This window comes from Cynoglossus semilaevis, chromosome 13 (genome assembly GCF_000523025.1).
Source record: "Cynoglossus semilaevis isolate Cse_v1.0 chromosome 13, Cse_v1.0, whole genome shotgun sequence".
NCBI lineage: Eukaryota > Metazoa > Chordata > Actinopteri > Pleuronectiformes > Cynoglossidae > Cynoglossus > Cynoglossus semilaevis.
The window spans coordinates 2844923-2862675 of record NC_024319.1 but is presented as its reverse complement, the minus strand read 5'-3'; the positions used below and the strand labels follow the sequence as shown (position 1 = coordinate 2862675).

Below are 17753 nucleotides of genomic sequence, written 5' to 3'. Positions count from 1 at the left end.
TGAACTTTATTCACTTCAGCAGTAACATCTAGATGAGATCAATGCTCCCGAAAATACTAACATACGAGGTCGTCCTTTGTTTTCGTCACACTTCTTCCTTCAGAAGAAGTTTGCAGCAGTACTGCAACAAATTATGCCCAAGGGAGTTATCGGTGATTGCTCAAGACTCACAAGTCAAGGGATGTCAGTACAAGGGATTTATACTGACAACCTTTTAGTCACAAGCCCATAGGGGTGTGTAATCTGCTGTTAGCATACATATCATGATACAGATAATCATAATGATTCATGTTTGTCAACACTGAGCAAGCTTAAAACACACAGTTTACTTACAGAGATACTTTCATAAATCTTGGGAATTGCATTACTGCCACCTACTGGGTCTATGTTACACTGGCAAATATTTCTTCCTGAGCAGATGTCCCAAACCAAGAACTGGTTTAAGACAATATTCTTGTTCTCAAAAAAATATGAAATACAATTGGTGACCAATGATGACACAAATGAGAAGAAGGTTAAAGTAAAAACTCTGAAAAGCACATGTCAGGGGAGAGTCAGCTGTGGTGGACTGTGAACGAAACTTTACTTTGAAGCTGCTCTTCTGTTTCCTCTTTTTAAAGATGCTCTATAAAGACTTTTAATTTGAAAAGACTCATCACATGGGTCAAGAGTCAACACTAGGAGAAAATTTATCAATTTGTCATTTTCAACATAAAACATCATCCACACTGACAATCAAGATTTTTCTCTGGAGCCCAAATGACCAAAAACCATGGTCTGGTACCAGTCAGGGGCCCAGTGGTTGAGAACCTCTTCTCTAACCAAGCCATGACAGTCTAGGATTTAAACCGGCAAGCCTCCAATCACAAGCCAAATTGCAAACCCAGTCCTGTCAGAACTGTTTTTTCTAATGATGGGACCAAGGTTTAAAAATGTCATGTTTAATGTTGGTTCTCCAATTATTCTATGAAACACTTGGCTGTTATGTTGTGTACAGAGGTTTTGAGGAACCCATATGTCTAGAACTAAGTTCCTTTGGTAAAACCCCCCCTGTTCTGAACAGCCTCTGTTTGTGTCTCCCTCTTGTCTTCCAGAATGTAAAATAGACAACTGTGAAGCATGTTTCAATCGCAATTTTTGCACAAAATGTAAGGAGGGCTTGTATTCGCACAGCGGACGATGTTATGTAAGCTGCCCCCCGAGCCTGCGCACCAGCAATGAGACCATGGAGTGTGTTGGTGAGTAAACTTCAACTGCTGCTGTTCACTAGCGTGATGTGAACACAGCCAGTCTGTTTGGTTACTGCCTGAACTGTGGAAGCCAGATAGGATCAGTTGTTGGCCTGGACATAAGAAAAGTGAACACTCACTTGGGCTGTATTTTTGTGGTTCTAACACTGCTGAGAATAATTCTGTCATAAGTTCGTAACAAAACCATAAACACTAAAGTGCGAAGCTCTCCAAGCTTGGCGTAGCTCGGCCCAGACATGGGGATTTGGCCTTTCTTGCCTTTTCTTGCATCATATGCTGTGGCTTCATTGTGACCCTGCTTTTCTGAAGAGCTCCTACATGTGACCTTCAGGTATAGTAGCACAGGTAACCCCCCCAGTCCCCTGTTCTGAGCTTGGTCTTGTCCAAAGAAAAGATTGTTTTCAGATTTGAAAAATCACCTCGACTCATTATCCTGGGCTGTAACTACTGGGCGGTTAGGAAGCAGACAGGGTGGCTGTGAAACAAATGTGAGACGTTGGAGCTGTAAACCATTCACTGGCTACATTGTCACCTTTTTTTTTGTTTGTTTTGTTTCCCCCCCTCAGGTCAGCGTGCTTCAGACTGTGAATTGGGCGAGTGGAGCCAGTGGAGTTCTTGTATGAAGAAGAACAAAACGTGTGGATTTAAAAAAGGATCACAGTCTCGGCTTCGTTCGCAGCTCTCCACCTCTGACACCTCCCTGTCCTTTGTGCCCTCACAGGCCTGTGCGCCACAGACAGAGAGAAGGAAATGTGTTGTGACAAGGATACCCTGTAGCAAAGGTAAACACACCGCACACTCAGGACACCTTAAGAGGACAACGTTGACCGACCTTGTCGTGTTTTTGGACACATTGGTTCGTGTCTCTGGAAGTTATTACAATAACCCTGCCTCACCCAGGGAGTTCTACCTGTACTACCACGCCTATCTGTGCACAGATTCTCCATTTACGCTACTGTTGGATCACTATGCTGTAGTGTTAAATGAACACCAGGGGGCGACAGTCGTTGAGGCTGTTCAACTTTGGTGAAATGGGATCATTCGTCAATTCTTCCTACCGGCGCTTCTTCTTTTTCTGTTTGATCTTTACAGCACTAACGTTTCCGTACTGTAGCGCAGGTTGTCGACGCTAATGCACTGTAACAGTAAACTCTTAAAGGCACAGTGCTGGCCGTAACCAGCGGTTGGAGCACAGTTTGTTGGCGACAGACATTTCTCTCTTACTGCTCAACCGTGGATGAGAAGTGGGCGGAGCACATGGCTCATTACCATTTAAAGATAAAGACACAGAAACTGGCCTCTTGATACAATGCTAATGGAGAAATGCCTATGAAGAGTCTTTCAGTTGTTCCTCATTTAGTCATCAAGAAATGTAAATTTAAATGATTTACATAAAAGCAGGAAAAAAACCTCTCCTTCAAGTAACAAAAGGCCGAAGTAACTGAGATCGGATATTGAGGCAGTAAAAATCCCGGTGATTCGTTAAATACTTCCCCCGGTTAAAACGATGACAAATACAACTGTTACTCAACTCCGGCAAAGGCCTGCATTCCGGCCAGCGTGTTTGTGACCCATGATGCATTGATTGGGTTTGGTTTGGCTGCTCCCACAGAGGGATACAAAACCTCTTGACTTCTCAGCATGTAAACAATAAACCTGAGTCTGCGGGCCAAGCAGATGAAGGGCATTACGCAGTCAGGAGCTGGACGGGGATCAGAGTGAGATCGCGCGACTATTTGTTTCCGACGGCTGCTGGAGCGTGGAATTTACACGGCCGTGACATGTTTGCTTGGGCTCTTATCACCTGCACAGCAGTTTGATGCTGGTTAACAGGCAGCCGCGGCAGTCAGTGACCACGACTGGCCTTCAAAACAAGCTGTTGCTTGCTGCCAAAGAATCACACATCTGGCCAAGTGGGAGTTAGATGGTGAAAAAAGTGCAAGCGCACTTGTAATGCACATGTAAGGATTATTAACTCCTAAAAGTCAATTCAAATATGACCTTTGACCTGAGGCTGGTTACAGATCTGACTATTATATGTAAAGGTACCAACTCAAAAAAGTCATTTTTCACTGGTTTACTACCAATTAAGAGCCAGCTAAAAAAACTTCTACAAACTTCAGACTGTACATTTAGAAATGTATATTCTGTTCTACGTATTTACTATGTTTTTAGGTACTGTATATTCCTGTTATTCTTTAAGGGCTGACATGATCAACAAGCCTCAAGAAAATTAGAAAAAAAAACTGACGCAATGAAAATAAGTGGTGTTGCAAAACTCCACTGCATCCACTGTAATCAAATCTAATTCAAATTTGATTCCTGACAATAACTCAGCCATTCATTTTAATATTGTGTTGATTACAAATCGTCATAAAATAATGAGATGTTTTCCTTGAGCACATTCCCTGATTCCCGACTGCCACCAAACGTTAAATCAGTTCTGCGTTCTGATGTACCAACTTTCACTGGAGTTGGAAACACTTATTTACCAGGGCCACAGTTCTGTAGCCAAGGAGCAGCATTCAGAGCCTTTATTGCTTGGTGACACGCTCAGGGGATTTTGGGCACAGCAGCAGTGTTGTGTAACAATATTTGCACAGTCTTGGCCTCTGTTCATTATTTGTAACGTGTAACAGATGACAGGCCGCGATATTTGTGAATAAACACAGAGGAATTTTGCATAGTCCGAGGCTCTTCTCTCCTCTTAGAGGAATCCCTGAGGGCTCGGAGTCCTGAGGACAGAACATGACTTCATGTTGTGCCACATGGATCAGCGGTTATGTCTCAAACGATGTGTTGAAATGACCTAATGGGACGTGTTTTCTTAGCAGACCGAGTGTGACAGTTTACTTTAATAAGAGAGCTCCGCTGGCCCTAAAGAACCGGGTATATTTTATAGACCACCTAGGAAATGCTAACTGCTATGGCAACGGGCGCAAATCATACAGCGACTCGGCACAGTTGTTACGCAGTTAAGTGCTGAATCATTGAAAATGATCGGATGGTAAAATTGTTTCACTGTTGACATCATAAAGGTTTTTAATGTGGTCCAACGGTGGGTGTGTAAGAAGAACGAATGTCATTGCCAAAGCCCAGAGGAATTTACAAAATAAAAACGACACTTGCCCAGTTCAAAGAGGCTAACAACAGGACAACTGTGTTTTTCAGACATAGAATTACCGAAAGTAAGTCTGTCCCGCTACGTAAATTATCAGGCTGCTTCGGGCTAACCCTAAAGCAGTAGTTTTACAACTACAATTTGGACAAGTTACATTACGCTCAAGCAGATACTTCCTGTCGACCACCACGATACATTGACGTAATGCGGAAATTAGCAACTAAGTCCCAGGAATCTTTCATTTTTTTCAGCTAAACTCCAACCAAAAGTACACATAGGAAATTAACTGAATTACCATCTGAATTACTAAAGAGGTGTGCAACACCTCTGAGGTTTAATCTGAACAATATTCTCCTGCAGCAGTGGGCTGCACTCTACTGTACCAGGAGAGCCAAGACGTTCTCGCTGCTTCCTTTACAAACAGTAGTCATGTCAGGGTTTGGACTCAAACCGGAAATCGTCCAATCAGTAGCACAATCTTTTTATCAACAGCCCCCCGTCCTGCCTCCCCCCGGCCTCTACCCCCTATATGCTGTGTGTGAAGGACCTTTACTTTTGTCAGGATCTTTTACTGATTGAATCTTAACTTTTACTGGTCAGGATTAGTTTATTGTTTGAATATTAACCAAATCAGAGATTATTTCAACAAGTCCATTTAAAAAGTTCTAATTGTAAACATCAAATTTGTGGGATCTTGTTGTGATTTTATGGTCCTGTAGACTTGTACTTGACTGCGTGGGGTGAGTCTGAGCTTGGGAGTGTTTAGTCACCATAACAAGACCTGGAACTCTGCACAAACCTGTGGTGAACAAATGTTTGGGTTTTAGGTCACTTCATACTCGGCTACATCAAATGCACGTTACCGACAGTTAATGGTTTTTACTGCCTGCGCAGAAAAATTGTTTTGGGTGAAATTTGAGAAACATTGGTCTTTTTAGTAGATTTTCATTTAAGCCAAGAAATCATAACTGTTTGTACGACATGTTTAAAGAAGATTTTTGGGGAAATAAACACAGACCTTATTACCGCATGGCCGTAGACAAACATGGTGGCGCCATAAGCCTTGCGGTTGTCAGCTGCACGGTGAACACTGTCCAGCCGTTGGCACATGTTCACTGAGTTTCTGAGATGCACAGACGTTCTCATCACACGAGTACATAACAAACATCCTGCAGTGTAACTGTACTCCAACAAATATTACAAACAAAAAAAAAAACACAAAACTTTTACTGTAAGTGCTGCCTGGATATTAGCGACACATGTTCACTTCCTCTCTGGGGCCCGGGCAATATATTCAACTCTTCATGTATGAGCTGATAATAGTGTCGTCAAACTATCTTTGGTCCAACTGTCTTGACAAATGTAAACAGACATCAGGGTGTCGTCAGTATAACATGTAACACTTCTTTACAGAGTGAAACAAAATGTAAACACACCCAGGACTATTCATTTATTAATGGTTGCCCTTCGAACAAGACAATCTCACTACACCAGGGGTGCCAAACTCCTGGCCTGTGGGCTCCTTCTGGCACGCATACACCTCCACATCCAGTTTACAATTAGATGTTAATAATGAGTGGATTTTGGACTGAAGAAAACAATATTTTTTATTTTAACTACTGTTTCACCTGAGATTTCTTTAATCCTCTTTTGTTTCAGAAAGAAAGAATAAAGGCGACCAGTCTGACGAGTCAAACCAGAGACAGAGGGACAACACCCGAGGGCGAGGACGACAAGGGAAAGACGGCGGTCGAGGTGGAGGAACTGGCGGTGGGAAAAGGAGGAAAGGCCAAAGCAGAACGACAACTGTTGCTGGCATCACAACCAGCTCCGTCACCTAAAGTCCAGCACTGGCCCGGTGAGGCTGAGGCTAAGGCGCACACACAGATGGCGGCCTTGCCCGGCGGTGCCAGAAATGAGGTGAAGGAACGGATAACTGCTGCTATGAGTTGTAAACAAGGAAACAAAAGACTGAAGGATGGCTTGAAGTGAGCTCAATGAATCAACAAACTCGACCCTGAAAAGACTTTTCTCCGTGGTATTCTGGAAGACATTTTTCATCCAATTGTGAGGGATCACTGTTGGAGAGGCGAAGCCACAGTGCTGATTGTGGTTCTTTTGGTGAACTGGAGAAGTTTAAGGCAGAACCAAAGCTGGAAGCCCTAATGAAAATGCTGGACCTCTTCACGCCGCTCTGGTTTGTTGTGTCGTTGCGTTTCGATCGTGTTTTAATCACAACGTGTTCTGAGTTTGTTCTGGTGTTGTTTTAAGGCGGCAGATAGATTTTTTTCTAACAGCTACTGACTGTGAAAAAAAAGGCAAGAGAACAAAAGAGGATTTTTAAGAAGAATCTAAAAGGCACTGGATATCATTTGGGGGTTGGCGAAGACAGAAGGGTTTTTGATGAGGGGTCGACTACAAAATCAGCCTGAGGAGGGCGCGGATTACTGCAAGTTCAACTCATGCTCTTGTCCTTCATGTTTGTCCTGAAACAGACTTTGCCATTTGATATCTTTGTTGATTTGGATGTGATGTTCATGTATCGGAAAATAGCTCAGCACAGCAACAAGGAATTAAAAATAAGACAAATATTTGCATGGTACAAGGTTACAAGTGCGTGCCATTGTGCATGCCACCGTGTGCGCGCGCGTGGATGTGCGTGTGTGCGTCTCTGCCCACTCACGCGCGCGCGGATGTGCGTGTGTGCGTCTCTGCCCACTGCCTGTTGTCTTTCATGTGTTTCTTCTGGGAATCACTTTTCTTGTCAACTCAACATTCTTGCCTGAACGTTGCGCTAATGCTCGCATATATGTGCTAATATGGGTCTCATACATACAATAACATAACTAAGGTCTGAACGTTAAGAGCACAGATGTGCACAGTCATATCCCATCATGCAGTAACCAGCCAGCCACAGAGTATTATATAAGCCATGGAATCATCAGCTGCTCTGTAACCATGTACACGTCTGCCGCAGGGTCTGAAGATTTTTGCACAACTGTAATGTTTTCTACTGCTCATCATTCAGAACCGTCGCCGTCATCATACACACCTATATCCTGACAGCTGTCACCGCAGCAACGCCACTGCAGACGTGTTTCCTTTCTGCCTGTCTGTGGCGAACCCTGCGGGTCTGAAGGCAGACCTGTCATCTGCTACGTTATTCTTCATACTATGGATTGTGATCGTAAATATGTCACACTGTTTATCATCAACCGAGAGAAATACTAGTATCATCATGTATACCTTCTTCAGTGAAAGTCTAAATAAAGCGCAGACCAAGCTGACGGTACTTCATTCATCCCAGACTTTGTCTTTTTATCTCATTGATTATGGTTGGAGCTGCCCACACATTAGCCCACTTTTAAAAGGGGGAATATTCAGCAAACCAGACTTTGTTCAAGTTAGGAATACCCAGGATCGGTCTAATATTGAGCAAAAGTTAATGATCGAACATTAAAATATTAAACGACTAAAGCCTGTCCGATTTGATACCCAAGCCCAAATGATCAACTTAACTTGCGTGTCATCTCGTGAGCGGGGATACCGTGGCCTTAGCAATGTCAGCCCATGGTACGCTGAACGAAGAAACTAAGGTATCGGATAAATATCGGTATCGACAGATGCTCAAAGTTGTAGTATTGGTATCGGACAAAAAATTGTACAGAGCCGTTAAGTCCTGCCAACAAACTGGTGGTCCTGAAAATAATTTCTGTAATCAAATCAAACTGGTCGACCTCCCTTAAAACCTGAAAGGTCTGTGACGACAGTGTGATGTCATCACAGTGTCACTGATGATGACTCCACCCATTCTGAACCACCTGTAATTGACCAAACCAGCGTGTTGACCCGATTGTTTCTTTACCTCCAGATAAACAGACACCATCACTTTCAGACTTGAACGGTACCTTCTGCGTTAATGCTAGGGTCTCCCTGCAGACTCCAAGAGGCATCATGGGAGGTGGACCAGCTCCGATGGTGTCATGATTCCGATCAGCAGCCAAATCCTGGCGCCTGGGCAGGGGTCATAAAAGCAGAGACAGAAATAAAAACTAATGGTGTGTCATAGCCAGAGGGAGGGGGGGTAGGGGGGTATACCATGTCCTGGCCGTACAACTAAACAGCTGTTTCTCATTACCAGAGGGGAGGGCAGGGGGAATGGTAGAGTATGCTCCATAAATTACACATTCATCGCTCGTCCTGACCATAAATTCTTACCCTGGCTCCGGTGGAAGGAGCTCTCCCTCACCTCCCACTCCCACTTTCTTGACTCTCTGCTTCCCCACTCGCTCTTTTCCCCTCGGTTGTGTGTGTGCCGCTGATGCCAAGATGCTCAACACCAAATGATTATATTGCTTTAGTTTGGCCCTTAGGCCGGGGCCCCCAGGGAGGGCATCACATCAGTGGGGAACACCCATGTCCATGTTTGACACACACAGTCTCTGGTCCAAATGTAAACTATAGGACACTGCTGGTAAAGTGGGCCACGGAGCCCCCTTTGATAAACGCATCTGGATCAGGTGATTTTTATCATCAGCCCTAATTAAATCATTATTTCATATTTATTATTTATATATCAAAGAGCTGAAGTTATGACTGGATGTGATAACAATGAGTGAAACTGGTACTCAAGATGAGATTAACCCCCACACATACACACCCTACTCCAGCAGATGGCGCTCCAGGTGTCTTCCTACATTGCCTAAGCCAAGAGATGGCCTGAGTGAACATAATATTTTCTTGTCCTCTCATGTCCATTTTCAAACCTGTGTCACCTGCAGGTGCCTGTCCCCTGTCCTCTCTACTCTGTCCAACTGTGTCTCTGTTTGTCCACTGACAATCCTCATCATCAGTACAAGTGTAAAATGCAGAAATACATCCCTAAACCTAGCTTTAACCTTAACCCTAATCCTAATCCGTACGATGAACTAAATCTTCAAACTCAAAAGACCAAAAAGACAGAAGACGTGTCACCATAACAATAACACTCCACCGACTTTACATCCTTACTCAACTCTAACAGATTATCCACCTTCAGTTCACCTCAGTCTAGTCAAATATATGCCAAATCTAAACCCTTATTTTAACTCTAATCCCAACTGTAATCTGGCCATAGTGGTATTCCTAACTCCAAACTAAATCTTGAATCTGGAATAGACACTCACACAGGTCAACAACAGGCCCGTGAGTCACTGAACGCCTCACAGACTTTTTTTTTTACTGCTGTGAAGACACTAGAATAACTACAGTCCACCTCAGTCGACCTGAACAGGCATTAAACAGTGTCAGTAATGCAAGGTGTAAATCACAGCCCTCTGTTCTGTTGTGTAGTGGGTGACGTCAGTCGTACTCACACACCGAGTGTGAAATCACTGTTATATTTCCCCTGCCATGTTTCTGTGCTGTTACACACGGTGACATAATTCTTACAGGCAGTGCTGGAGGACGTGCTCCGACTGTCCGGGTGAGAGAGGGGTCTGGGCTACACGAGGCCACGGGAGCCTCCAGCTGAGCAGCAGAGTGCGCTTGGCTCCGTCCGTCCAATCCCGTGGCTGCCAGTTCTTTGCAGATCGGCTCATCTCTGATCACTTCCATATTAACCTTCACGTGTTTACCGCTGCAGTGACTGGAGAACTGACAAATCTAATCCGGAAATCTGCGAAGAAGAAGTGGTCGTCAATTAAACACAAATAAATATCCATTACACAGTGAATGACCTCCGACAGCCGGACGTGTGTGATTATTCACAGACGGCTGTAAACAAGGCTGTGGAGATGGAGCTAACGAGTCCAGCCAGACGGGGGAGCTCACTGAGTCCACGTGGATATTAATATGAAATATTATTTGATTAAAATCATTAACATAAATTCAGGGAATTTGCATGTTGTCAATATTACAGTGATGTCATAATCAATGATAGGCTGTTTATGTTTAACTGCATCATCAAAACCTTTTATCATTTTATTTTATTTTTTAAAAAGGGCAAAAAAACATCTGTTGACAACAAGTTGAATAAAGATGTTTTTCTTTAAAAACCATCTTGACATCAAATACATTTTAATCTATGTTTTAAACCGTTGAACGCACACAGTGTTAATTTTAAATCTTTGGTGAAAAAGAAATCAAAAATCAATGAAGGGTTCAGATTAAAAAATGCCTAGAGGAACAATAAATACAAAAATTAATATATGCTGCCCTCTTCTGGAGAGTGTGAGACATTCAGAGCAGTTAAGGTTACTTTTACAGCGAGAACCGTTATTTGCCCATGGGCAATAACCACACGCTGCTATTTACCCTCACCTGGACTGATTACCTGCAGTTCTCAACTTTGCCTGTAGGGCATCAGAATTAAATCTCCTTTGAATTGTGCATTTCAGCTCTTCAGCTAAGTCTGGTTTGATATCGTTTACCACTAGTTGCACTTGGGCTCCCTCCTGCGGCAGGGGTAAGTCTAATAATGTTTTTGGGAATAAATATACAGTGCTTTCATTTTAAACACGATTTAACTAATATACGACTTTTTTTTCATACCCACTTGCAATACCGTCACCACGCACTAGATGTCAATGACGTACAAGTTACAAATCGCTCATTCTGTTTGGGTGGAGACGTTTAAATACATTATTATTTAACGGATTATACGTTTTTTTAAATGTAACGGTACCATTTGTTAAACCCAACCATTGTTGTTGTTTTTTACACTGCATGGCCGTGTTCTTGTGAAAACAAAACCACCACACGGGGGAGCCATTCACCCAAAAAACACCTGGCGTATATGTGCTCGTTTTCCTGCTCAGAGATCATCGGGGATCTCCGCCATTTTTGAAGCTGCAGTGTAAACAAATGCACGTGGACGTGGGAGTTGTAACTTTTCCGAAATATAACAAAGGAGCTGTGATGGTCAGCAGTTTTCAAATAGTTTTACGTTTAAGATGATAATAATAATAATGATTATTATTATGATTATAGAATAATCATAATATTATAGAAGAAGGGGATTTCAGTAGTAAAATGTTTTTGTAATTATAACCATAAATTACTGTACTAATATTTTATACTGGTAGATAATGAAACACTGACAACATCCTGATCACTTTTAAGGGATTAAGGGTAATATGGTTATGGTACTTTGTTGTCTCTACACATATTATTTAAAACCATAAAAATGTATTGGCCAGGGTGAAATTCCAACTTCGTTTACGTTTATTAGGTTCTGCAGAGATTACAGGATTTATACAATTAAATCATAAGGGAAATAAATAGAAAAAATAAAGATAAAAGAGGGAATATGATTTATTTTGGACAACAAAGGTTAAAGCCGTAGTCCCTTGTTTCTCCAGAGAGAACTGGCAACACGCAAAAACAGACATGCGCATACAGACACTCGGTCCTTCCATACGTCATACTTCACAATAAACACACTTCCGCCTTCATTTAATTTATATACATATATAAAAATATATAAATAACGCGAAATAAACTTAATTCAATTAAGTTCTGACAATAAACGTGGCTCACCTTGAGAAGTCGAGTGTTGCTGCTCAGTCCCTCATTCGTAAAAGGCCGGTTGAACGTCAGTAACTGGAACTTTCTGTTCGGTAACAGCGAACGTCAGTTGTCAGAGAATAATGTCTCCTCTCCCAACATTAGTGAAGCCGATGTACGATCCATAGAAGCCGTTTTCTTACTTCTGTCATTATTTCTTTCGTTTGTTTAAGTTTAGCAACAGGTAAAAGAAAATCACTGTTAGCATCCAGCCTCCATTACCCTAGACGCGCGAATTTTTTTTTTTTTTTTTTACGTGATGACGACACCCCCCCCAGGCCCGGACATTGGTTAACGATTTGGCCCAGAAGGTATAACACGCGACAAACTGTGGTTGATATGTTGTGTTTTTATGGTCGACTACGGAGTGTCTTCTATGAACTCTCTTAAACTTTTAATACCAGTTGGTTTTGAATTTTTCAGCACTTTTGAAAAAGTTTTTTTTTAAATTTGGCCTTTAATAAAATTAAATTCGTCGTTTTCAGCATTTGCGACAGTCGGCGATGTCGATGTTGTTTACGATCCCTCCGCCCTGATTGGCTAACGCTCATTGTGTTCGGTTGGTCAGTTTACTTGGAAATCCTGAGAAAAATATTGAGACTCGTGCTTAAGTTTGGATTTATTTGATTTTACACCAAAAGACAGTTTGAGTTTTCATTTCTTGTTTATTTTGTCGGTCCTTTTTCACCAGTTTTATGTTGACTTCACACAGACTTGACTGTTACATTCCTCTGCAGTGGTACGTGTAGAACTGCTGTACCGTCGCAGTCACAGCATAATTACACATTGTGTGTAAAACGTTTTATTTCTGCTTTTAGGTAGAGGCTGGAGTGTAAAGTTAGCTCCAGGGCTAAAACTGCGAGCCTCACATTTCCCCCGTGAAGAAAAAGCGTGTGGGAAGTGGGCTGCGTCGCCAGTCTCCACCTTCTAATATAGGAGGCCACGAGTCGATCTGACCCCCCCACAACAAAAGTGCCATGGAGTAACTCCAGATGTGAACATCCTGCCTCTCTTCTCTCTCTCGCTCTCTTCCACTTTCACAACCAGTCAACCCCCCTCTTTCTCCCTCCCCCATGCAGCTCTGAGTTTTCCATTTCCTTTTTTGGTGAAAAAATTCTGAAACAGAGGCAGGGAGGAGGACATTTCACCAAAGAATACAGGAGAGAGAGAGAGAGAGTGTGTGTGTGTGTGTCTTAGTAAGGAGACATCGACTCAGCATAAACAACAGTTTGTGTGTTGACACACACACTCGTGCACACACACACATACAGAGAGAGAGAGACAGAGACAGATCTGTCCAAGAGAGACTTTCTGAGAACACCAGATGGTCTTTGTCTGGCTACAACAGTAAACACCAGCCTACAGAGATCCATGAGCTCATGACACAGTAATGGTTATTTAACGATGACCGCTGCGTGTAAAAAGTGCTTAGCAAACAGCAGTCAGTGTTAATACATTTAATAAGACCTCACAAAGAGGAGCCGGAGCTCTCTGTCGTTCACTTGTCATTTATGTTTTCACAGCAGGTTTACAATGTGGAGCGAGAACTCTATAAAGGGTTAAATTCAATTCATTGATTATAGACAAACAAGTGAAATTAGGCTCTGAGATTTTCATCTTTTTTTTTTAAACAGTAAAACTGATGCACACACTCCAGTCCAGTAGATGGCAGTAATGCTCCCAGAGTTTGTTTAGGTTTGTATCAGAGCACAGCGGTGTGCAAATGGTTCAACAAGGATTTGTTTTCCCCCCTCACTGCAGTACTGCAGTATCACCACATGTCACATAAACATGTCGCTGTAAGCACAGACACCAGAGCTAACGTTAGCTATAACAATACTGGTAGAAACAACACAGCTAACGTTAGCTACAACAGTCCTGGTACAGACGGTGTGTATAATAGCTGTGATTGTACTGTGAGTTTTTATAACTGTGTGAATGTAGTAAACAGATGGAAAATATACAGAGAAAGAGAATTAAAAAAAAAAATTGTTCCTAAACCTAACCTGGATATCTGTTTGTTAATAGGAAAAAGTTATTGTGTCAAATTCTGCTATTTAATGTAAATGCAATTAATTAATGATGCTCCAACGTGTCAAATTCTGCTATTTGATGTAAATGCAATAAATGCAATTAATTAATGATGCTCCAATTAACAGCTAAGCTGCATCAAAGCTGAAAGAATGACATAATTTATTTTTCTCATTATAACAAGTTCACAAAAAAAACCCAGATACTTATTGGTAAACAAAAAACTTTTGGCAATTGTTACAATAAATAGATCAAGCAGACGCAGTGTGAGGCGTTCAAGGCTGTTGGTGTTTTTGTGTACTATGTCAATGAAATGTGTTATTGAAAATGCAGGGGGCGGGCCAAGTGTTGAACAGCCAGTGAGAACATTGTGGGCGGGGCTGAGATTGCTGCAGCTCTCACGTGAACAGAAACGCAGGGAAATTCTCAACCAATCGTTCTTTTGCACCTTTGTTCTGAAAGCAGTACTTTTTGAAATAAAGCTTGAAAATCCTTTTCAACTCAAATGTTTGAATTTGACATTTTAATCATTGCCCAGCACTAGTTTAAATATTAGTTTAAATATTGTATTTAAGGACACATTTGGTCTGGTCTTACAGCGGTGTGTCACAAATACATCATCATAAACAACGAGATGTTGAAAAAAAAAAAAAAAAAAAAAAGAAGCCCAGAGTAAGACTTGAAGTCAAAGACAGAAGAAAGCAACATTGAAAAGGCACAAAAACTGCAGTATAAAGAGCATTAAGACAGTAAATACACCACACACACAGGCTGGAAGGCTGGTATTCTGTGTACCTGAAGTGGCAAAGTTCTCAAATAAAATATTAAACAAAAAAATCTGGCAAAGTGACTAGCAGTTTGCATTTTCTTTGGTTTAAAGGTAAATAAAAACAAAGAGGAAATATATTTATATATAAGGCACGGCAGGAAGCTGCATTCACACAATAATTAAGATTTAAAAACAGGAAAGAAAATCAGTGGTTGTTTTATAGAACACAAACAAGGCACAGGGTTTCCCAAACTGCGGCTGCTGGCTGAGGATGTGTTCAGACAGGGGGCAGCAGTGAGGCTTTTTTGTGCTTTTTCTTTTTTTTTTATCTGACGAGACCTGAGGCAGCATTTGTTAGCCTGTGTTGTTCTACCATTGTTAATGTGAGCTTATGGAAACGCTGTGACCAGGACGTACAGGACGGGAGGAGGCGCTCTCTGAGGCCCTCTATAGGTTGGTGTGACAGTCGCGGCACAGAATCCTCTCGTCGTTGGGGAAGAAGCCGGCGCCCACCAGGGAGACGGAGCACTGGGAGCAGGTGAAGCACGGCTGATGCCACTGACGATCCTCAAAGGAGATGTACTTTCCTCCTCCGAATCCTAGATGGAGACAAAGACGATTCAAATGTTTAACTTTTTTTCTTTACAGGAAACTCTACCCAGAGAGTCAAACAATAAATAAAACCACTGGACCAGAGGGCTCTTCCAGGGTCACGACCCTGACCTTGGTCTTATTTAAACCAATCAAAAGTAATGACACCCCTGCAGTACCTCCACAACCCCCCTAGGTGTCTCAGGTAAAGCACAGTGCTTCAGGCAGTGATCATCGTCCCCATAATCATCATAATAATAAGTAATAATCATCATAATCATCAGTAAAGGACTGGACGTAGAACCATTTGTTCTCTGTACTGTACTGTGTACTCTGTAACGCCTGAGCAGCGTTGCGGTCACGTGTTCTTGCCTGTGATTGGTTTGCTGCAGGCCTCGCACTTCTTGGCGTACAGGCTGCCGAAGCACTTCAGGCAGTACGGGCTGTCTTCACGGGAGGTGAAGTGCTGCCCCGCCAGCTGTGTCGTGCAGTTAGTGCACACAAAGCACTCCTTATGGAAGGGCTCGTCTCGGTAGGTCACGCCCCCTTTGGCCAGGGTCTGGAAAGGAGAAAGGTCAGAGGTCATGGGTGAAGTTGGCTTTAAAGAATATCACATTGGGGGTGTGTGGCAGGAGGTTAAAATGCTAAGCTAATTTTACCGACATCTTTCCGCTGTGAACCAATGACATCACTGACCTTTTTACAGCGTGCGCAGCGTGGAGCGAACTTGTCTTCGTAGCAGGGAACGCAATAGTGTAAATCCTTGTCAGGGATGAAGGACTTGGAACCGATTGGCTGTTCACAGCTGTGACAGATGAAGCAGCCCTCGTGCCATGTTGAGCCTGAGTACTCCAACTTCCTGGTTCCTGGAGCCAGAGGGAAAACAGAGAGGAATTATGAGAAGAAAAAGGAGGAGAAATAGATTTCATAAATACAATTTTAAAGCATCAACACGTTAATATTAGAGAAGTTCCAGCGGAGCCAGCGTTTGACTGGAAGTTCCCACCTGTTTGTATTTAGTTACATTTGTACAAAATGACTTCATTCTTCTTCCTAAAGTGGGTCAGTCAGCAGAACAGAACATCTCCAGCTGCAGCCACAGCCAGGATCCGGCACCAGCCTGGTACCAGGGAGCCATGGGCGACCCAACGGTTGAGTCTATAATTCAGCTTTTACTGTCCTCCACAGAACCCTTTTAGTCATTTTGTGGTTCATTTTACTGAACTATAAAACAGAACACTTGACTTTCACGAGGGCCAGTGAATAAATCTCTCCCATTTATTTAACTTTACATCAAACCTCACGTCCACGGCAGGAGTAATGACAGTTTTGTCCTTCAGGGGGCAGACTGTTCCATCTGTACTCTTAAACTCCAGGCTTCACTCTGTGGTAACATCACAGGTTTGACATGATGCCTTCAAACTGTGTCTTCATAATGTGGTCAGATTTGGACCTTGTCAGTCCATCAGGACACTGACGGCAAGAAGTGATGAAGGACAGGATCACATGACCACATGACCACTGGACCACTGGACCACTGGACCACTGGAACCAAACCTGGGTCACAGCCAGGACAACTGTCCTAGTGTCAGATCACATTTTCACTGGTTTCGTCTGTAGAAGGGACTGACAGATTAAAAGACTGACTGAAGACAAACAGAAAGACTGACTGACTGTTTCACTGACTCACTGACTCACTGACTGTTTCACTGACTGACTAACCCACTCCCAGTCTGGACAACGACCATCTGTCCTTATCTCACAGCTGCAGAGGTTCTGACTGGTTTGGTGTTGGACACTGTGGAAAATGCTCATTAGTTTAGCAGCTGAGTTCTGAACAAAAGCTGAGAATGTGTCAATGTGGGGACTGTTGGACACTGACTGTTGGTCAAAGACTGTTGGACACTGACTGTTGGACACTGACTGTTGGTCAAAGACTGTTGGACACTGACTGTTGGACACTGACTGTTGGTCAAAGACTGTTGGACACTGACTGTTGGACACTGACTGTTAGTCAAAGACTGTTGGACACTGACTGTTGGACACTGACTGTTGGTCAAAGACTGTTGGACACTGACTGTTGGACACTGACTGTTGATCACAGACGGTTGGACACCGACTGTTAGTCAAAGACTGTTGATCACAGACTGTTGGACACCGACTGTTAGTCAAAGACTATTGGACACTGACTGTTGGACACTGACTGTTGGTCAAAGACTGTTGGACACTGACTGTTGGACACTGACTGTTGATCACAGACTGTTGGACACCGACTGTTAGTCAAAGACTATTGGACACTGACTGTTGGACACTGACTGTTGGTCAAAGACTGTTGGACACTGACTGTTGGACACTGACTGTTGATCACAGACGGTTGGACACCGACTGTTAGTCAAAGACTATTGGACACTGACTGTTGGACACTGACTGTTGGACACTGACTGTT

The 17753-nt window shown here is 42.8% G+C and overlaps 2 protein-coding genes across 4 annotated transcripts in view; one reads left to right on the top strand and one right to left on the bottom strand.

The window, feature by feature from the left end:
* Window positions 1-7669, top strand: part of rspo1 (R-spondin 1) — a 16218-nt gene extending 8549 nt beyond the window's left edge. Inside the window, exons 4-7 of one of the 3 annotated variants that reach the window (XM_025061227.1) lie at window positions 1095-1238; window positions 1817-2032; window positions 6031-7013; window positions 7054-7669. In XM_025061227.1, the coding sequence (XP_024916995.1) occupies window positions 1095-1238; window positions 1817-2032; window positions 6031-6212 (542 nt within the window). In that variant the 3' untranslated portion in view covers window positions 6213-7013; window positions 7054-7669. 3 annotated transcript variants of the gene reach the window in all.
* Window positions 7670-14092: 6423 nt separating this feature from the next.
* fhl3a (four and a half LIM domains 3a) overlaps window positions 14093-17753 on the bottom strand; it is a 4540-nt gene continuing 879 nt past the window's right edge. The window contains 3 exon segments of the mRNA XM_025061666.1: window positions 14093-15315; window positions 15680-15866; window positions 16004-16265. Of these exon segments, the coding sequence (XP_024917434.1) occupies window positions 15164-15315; window positions 15680-15866; window positions 16004-16265 (601 nt within the window). The 3' untranslated portion in view covers window positions 14093-15163.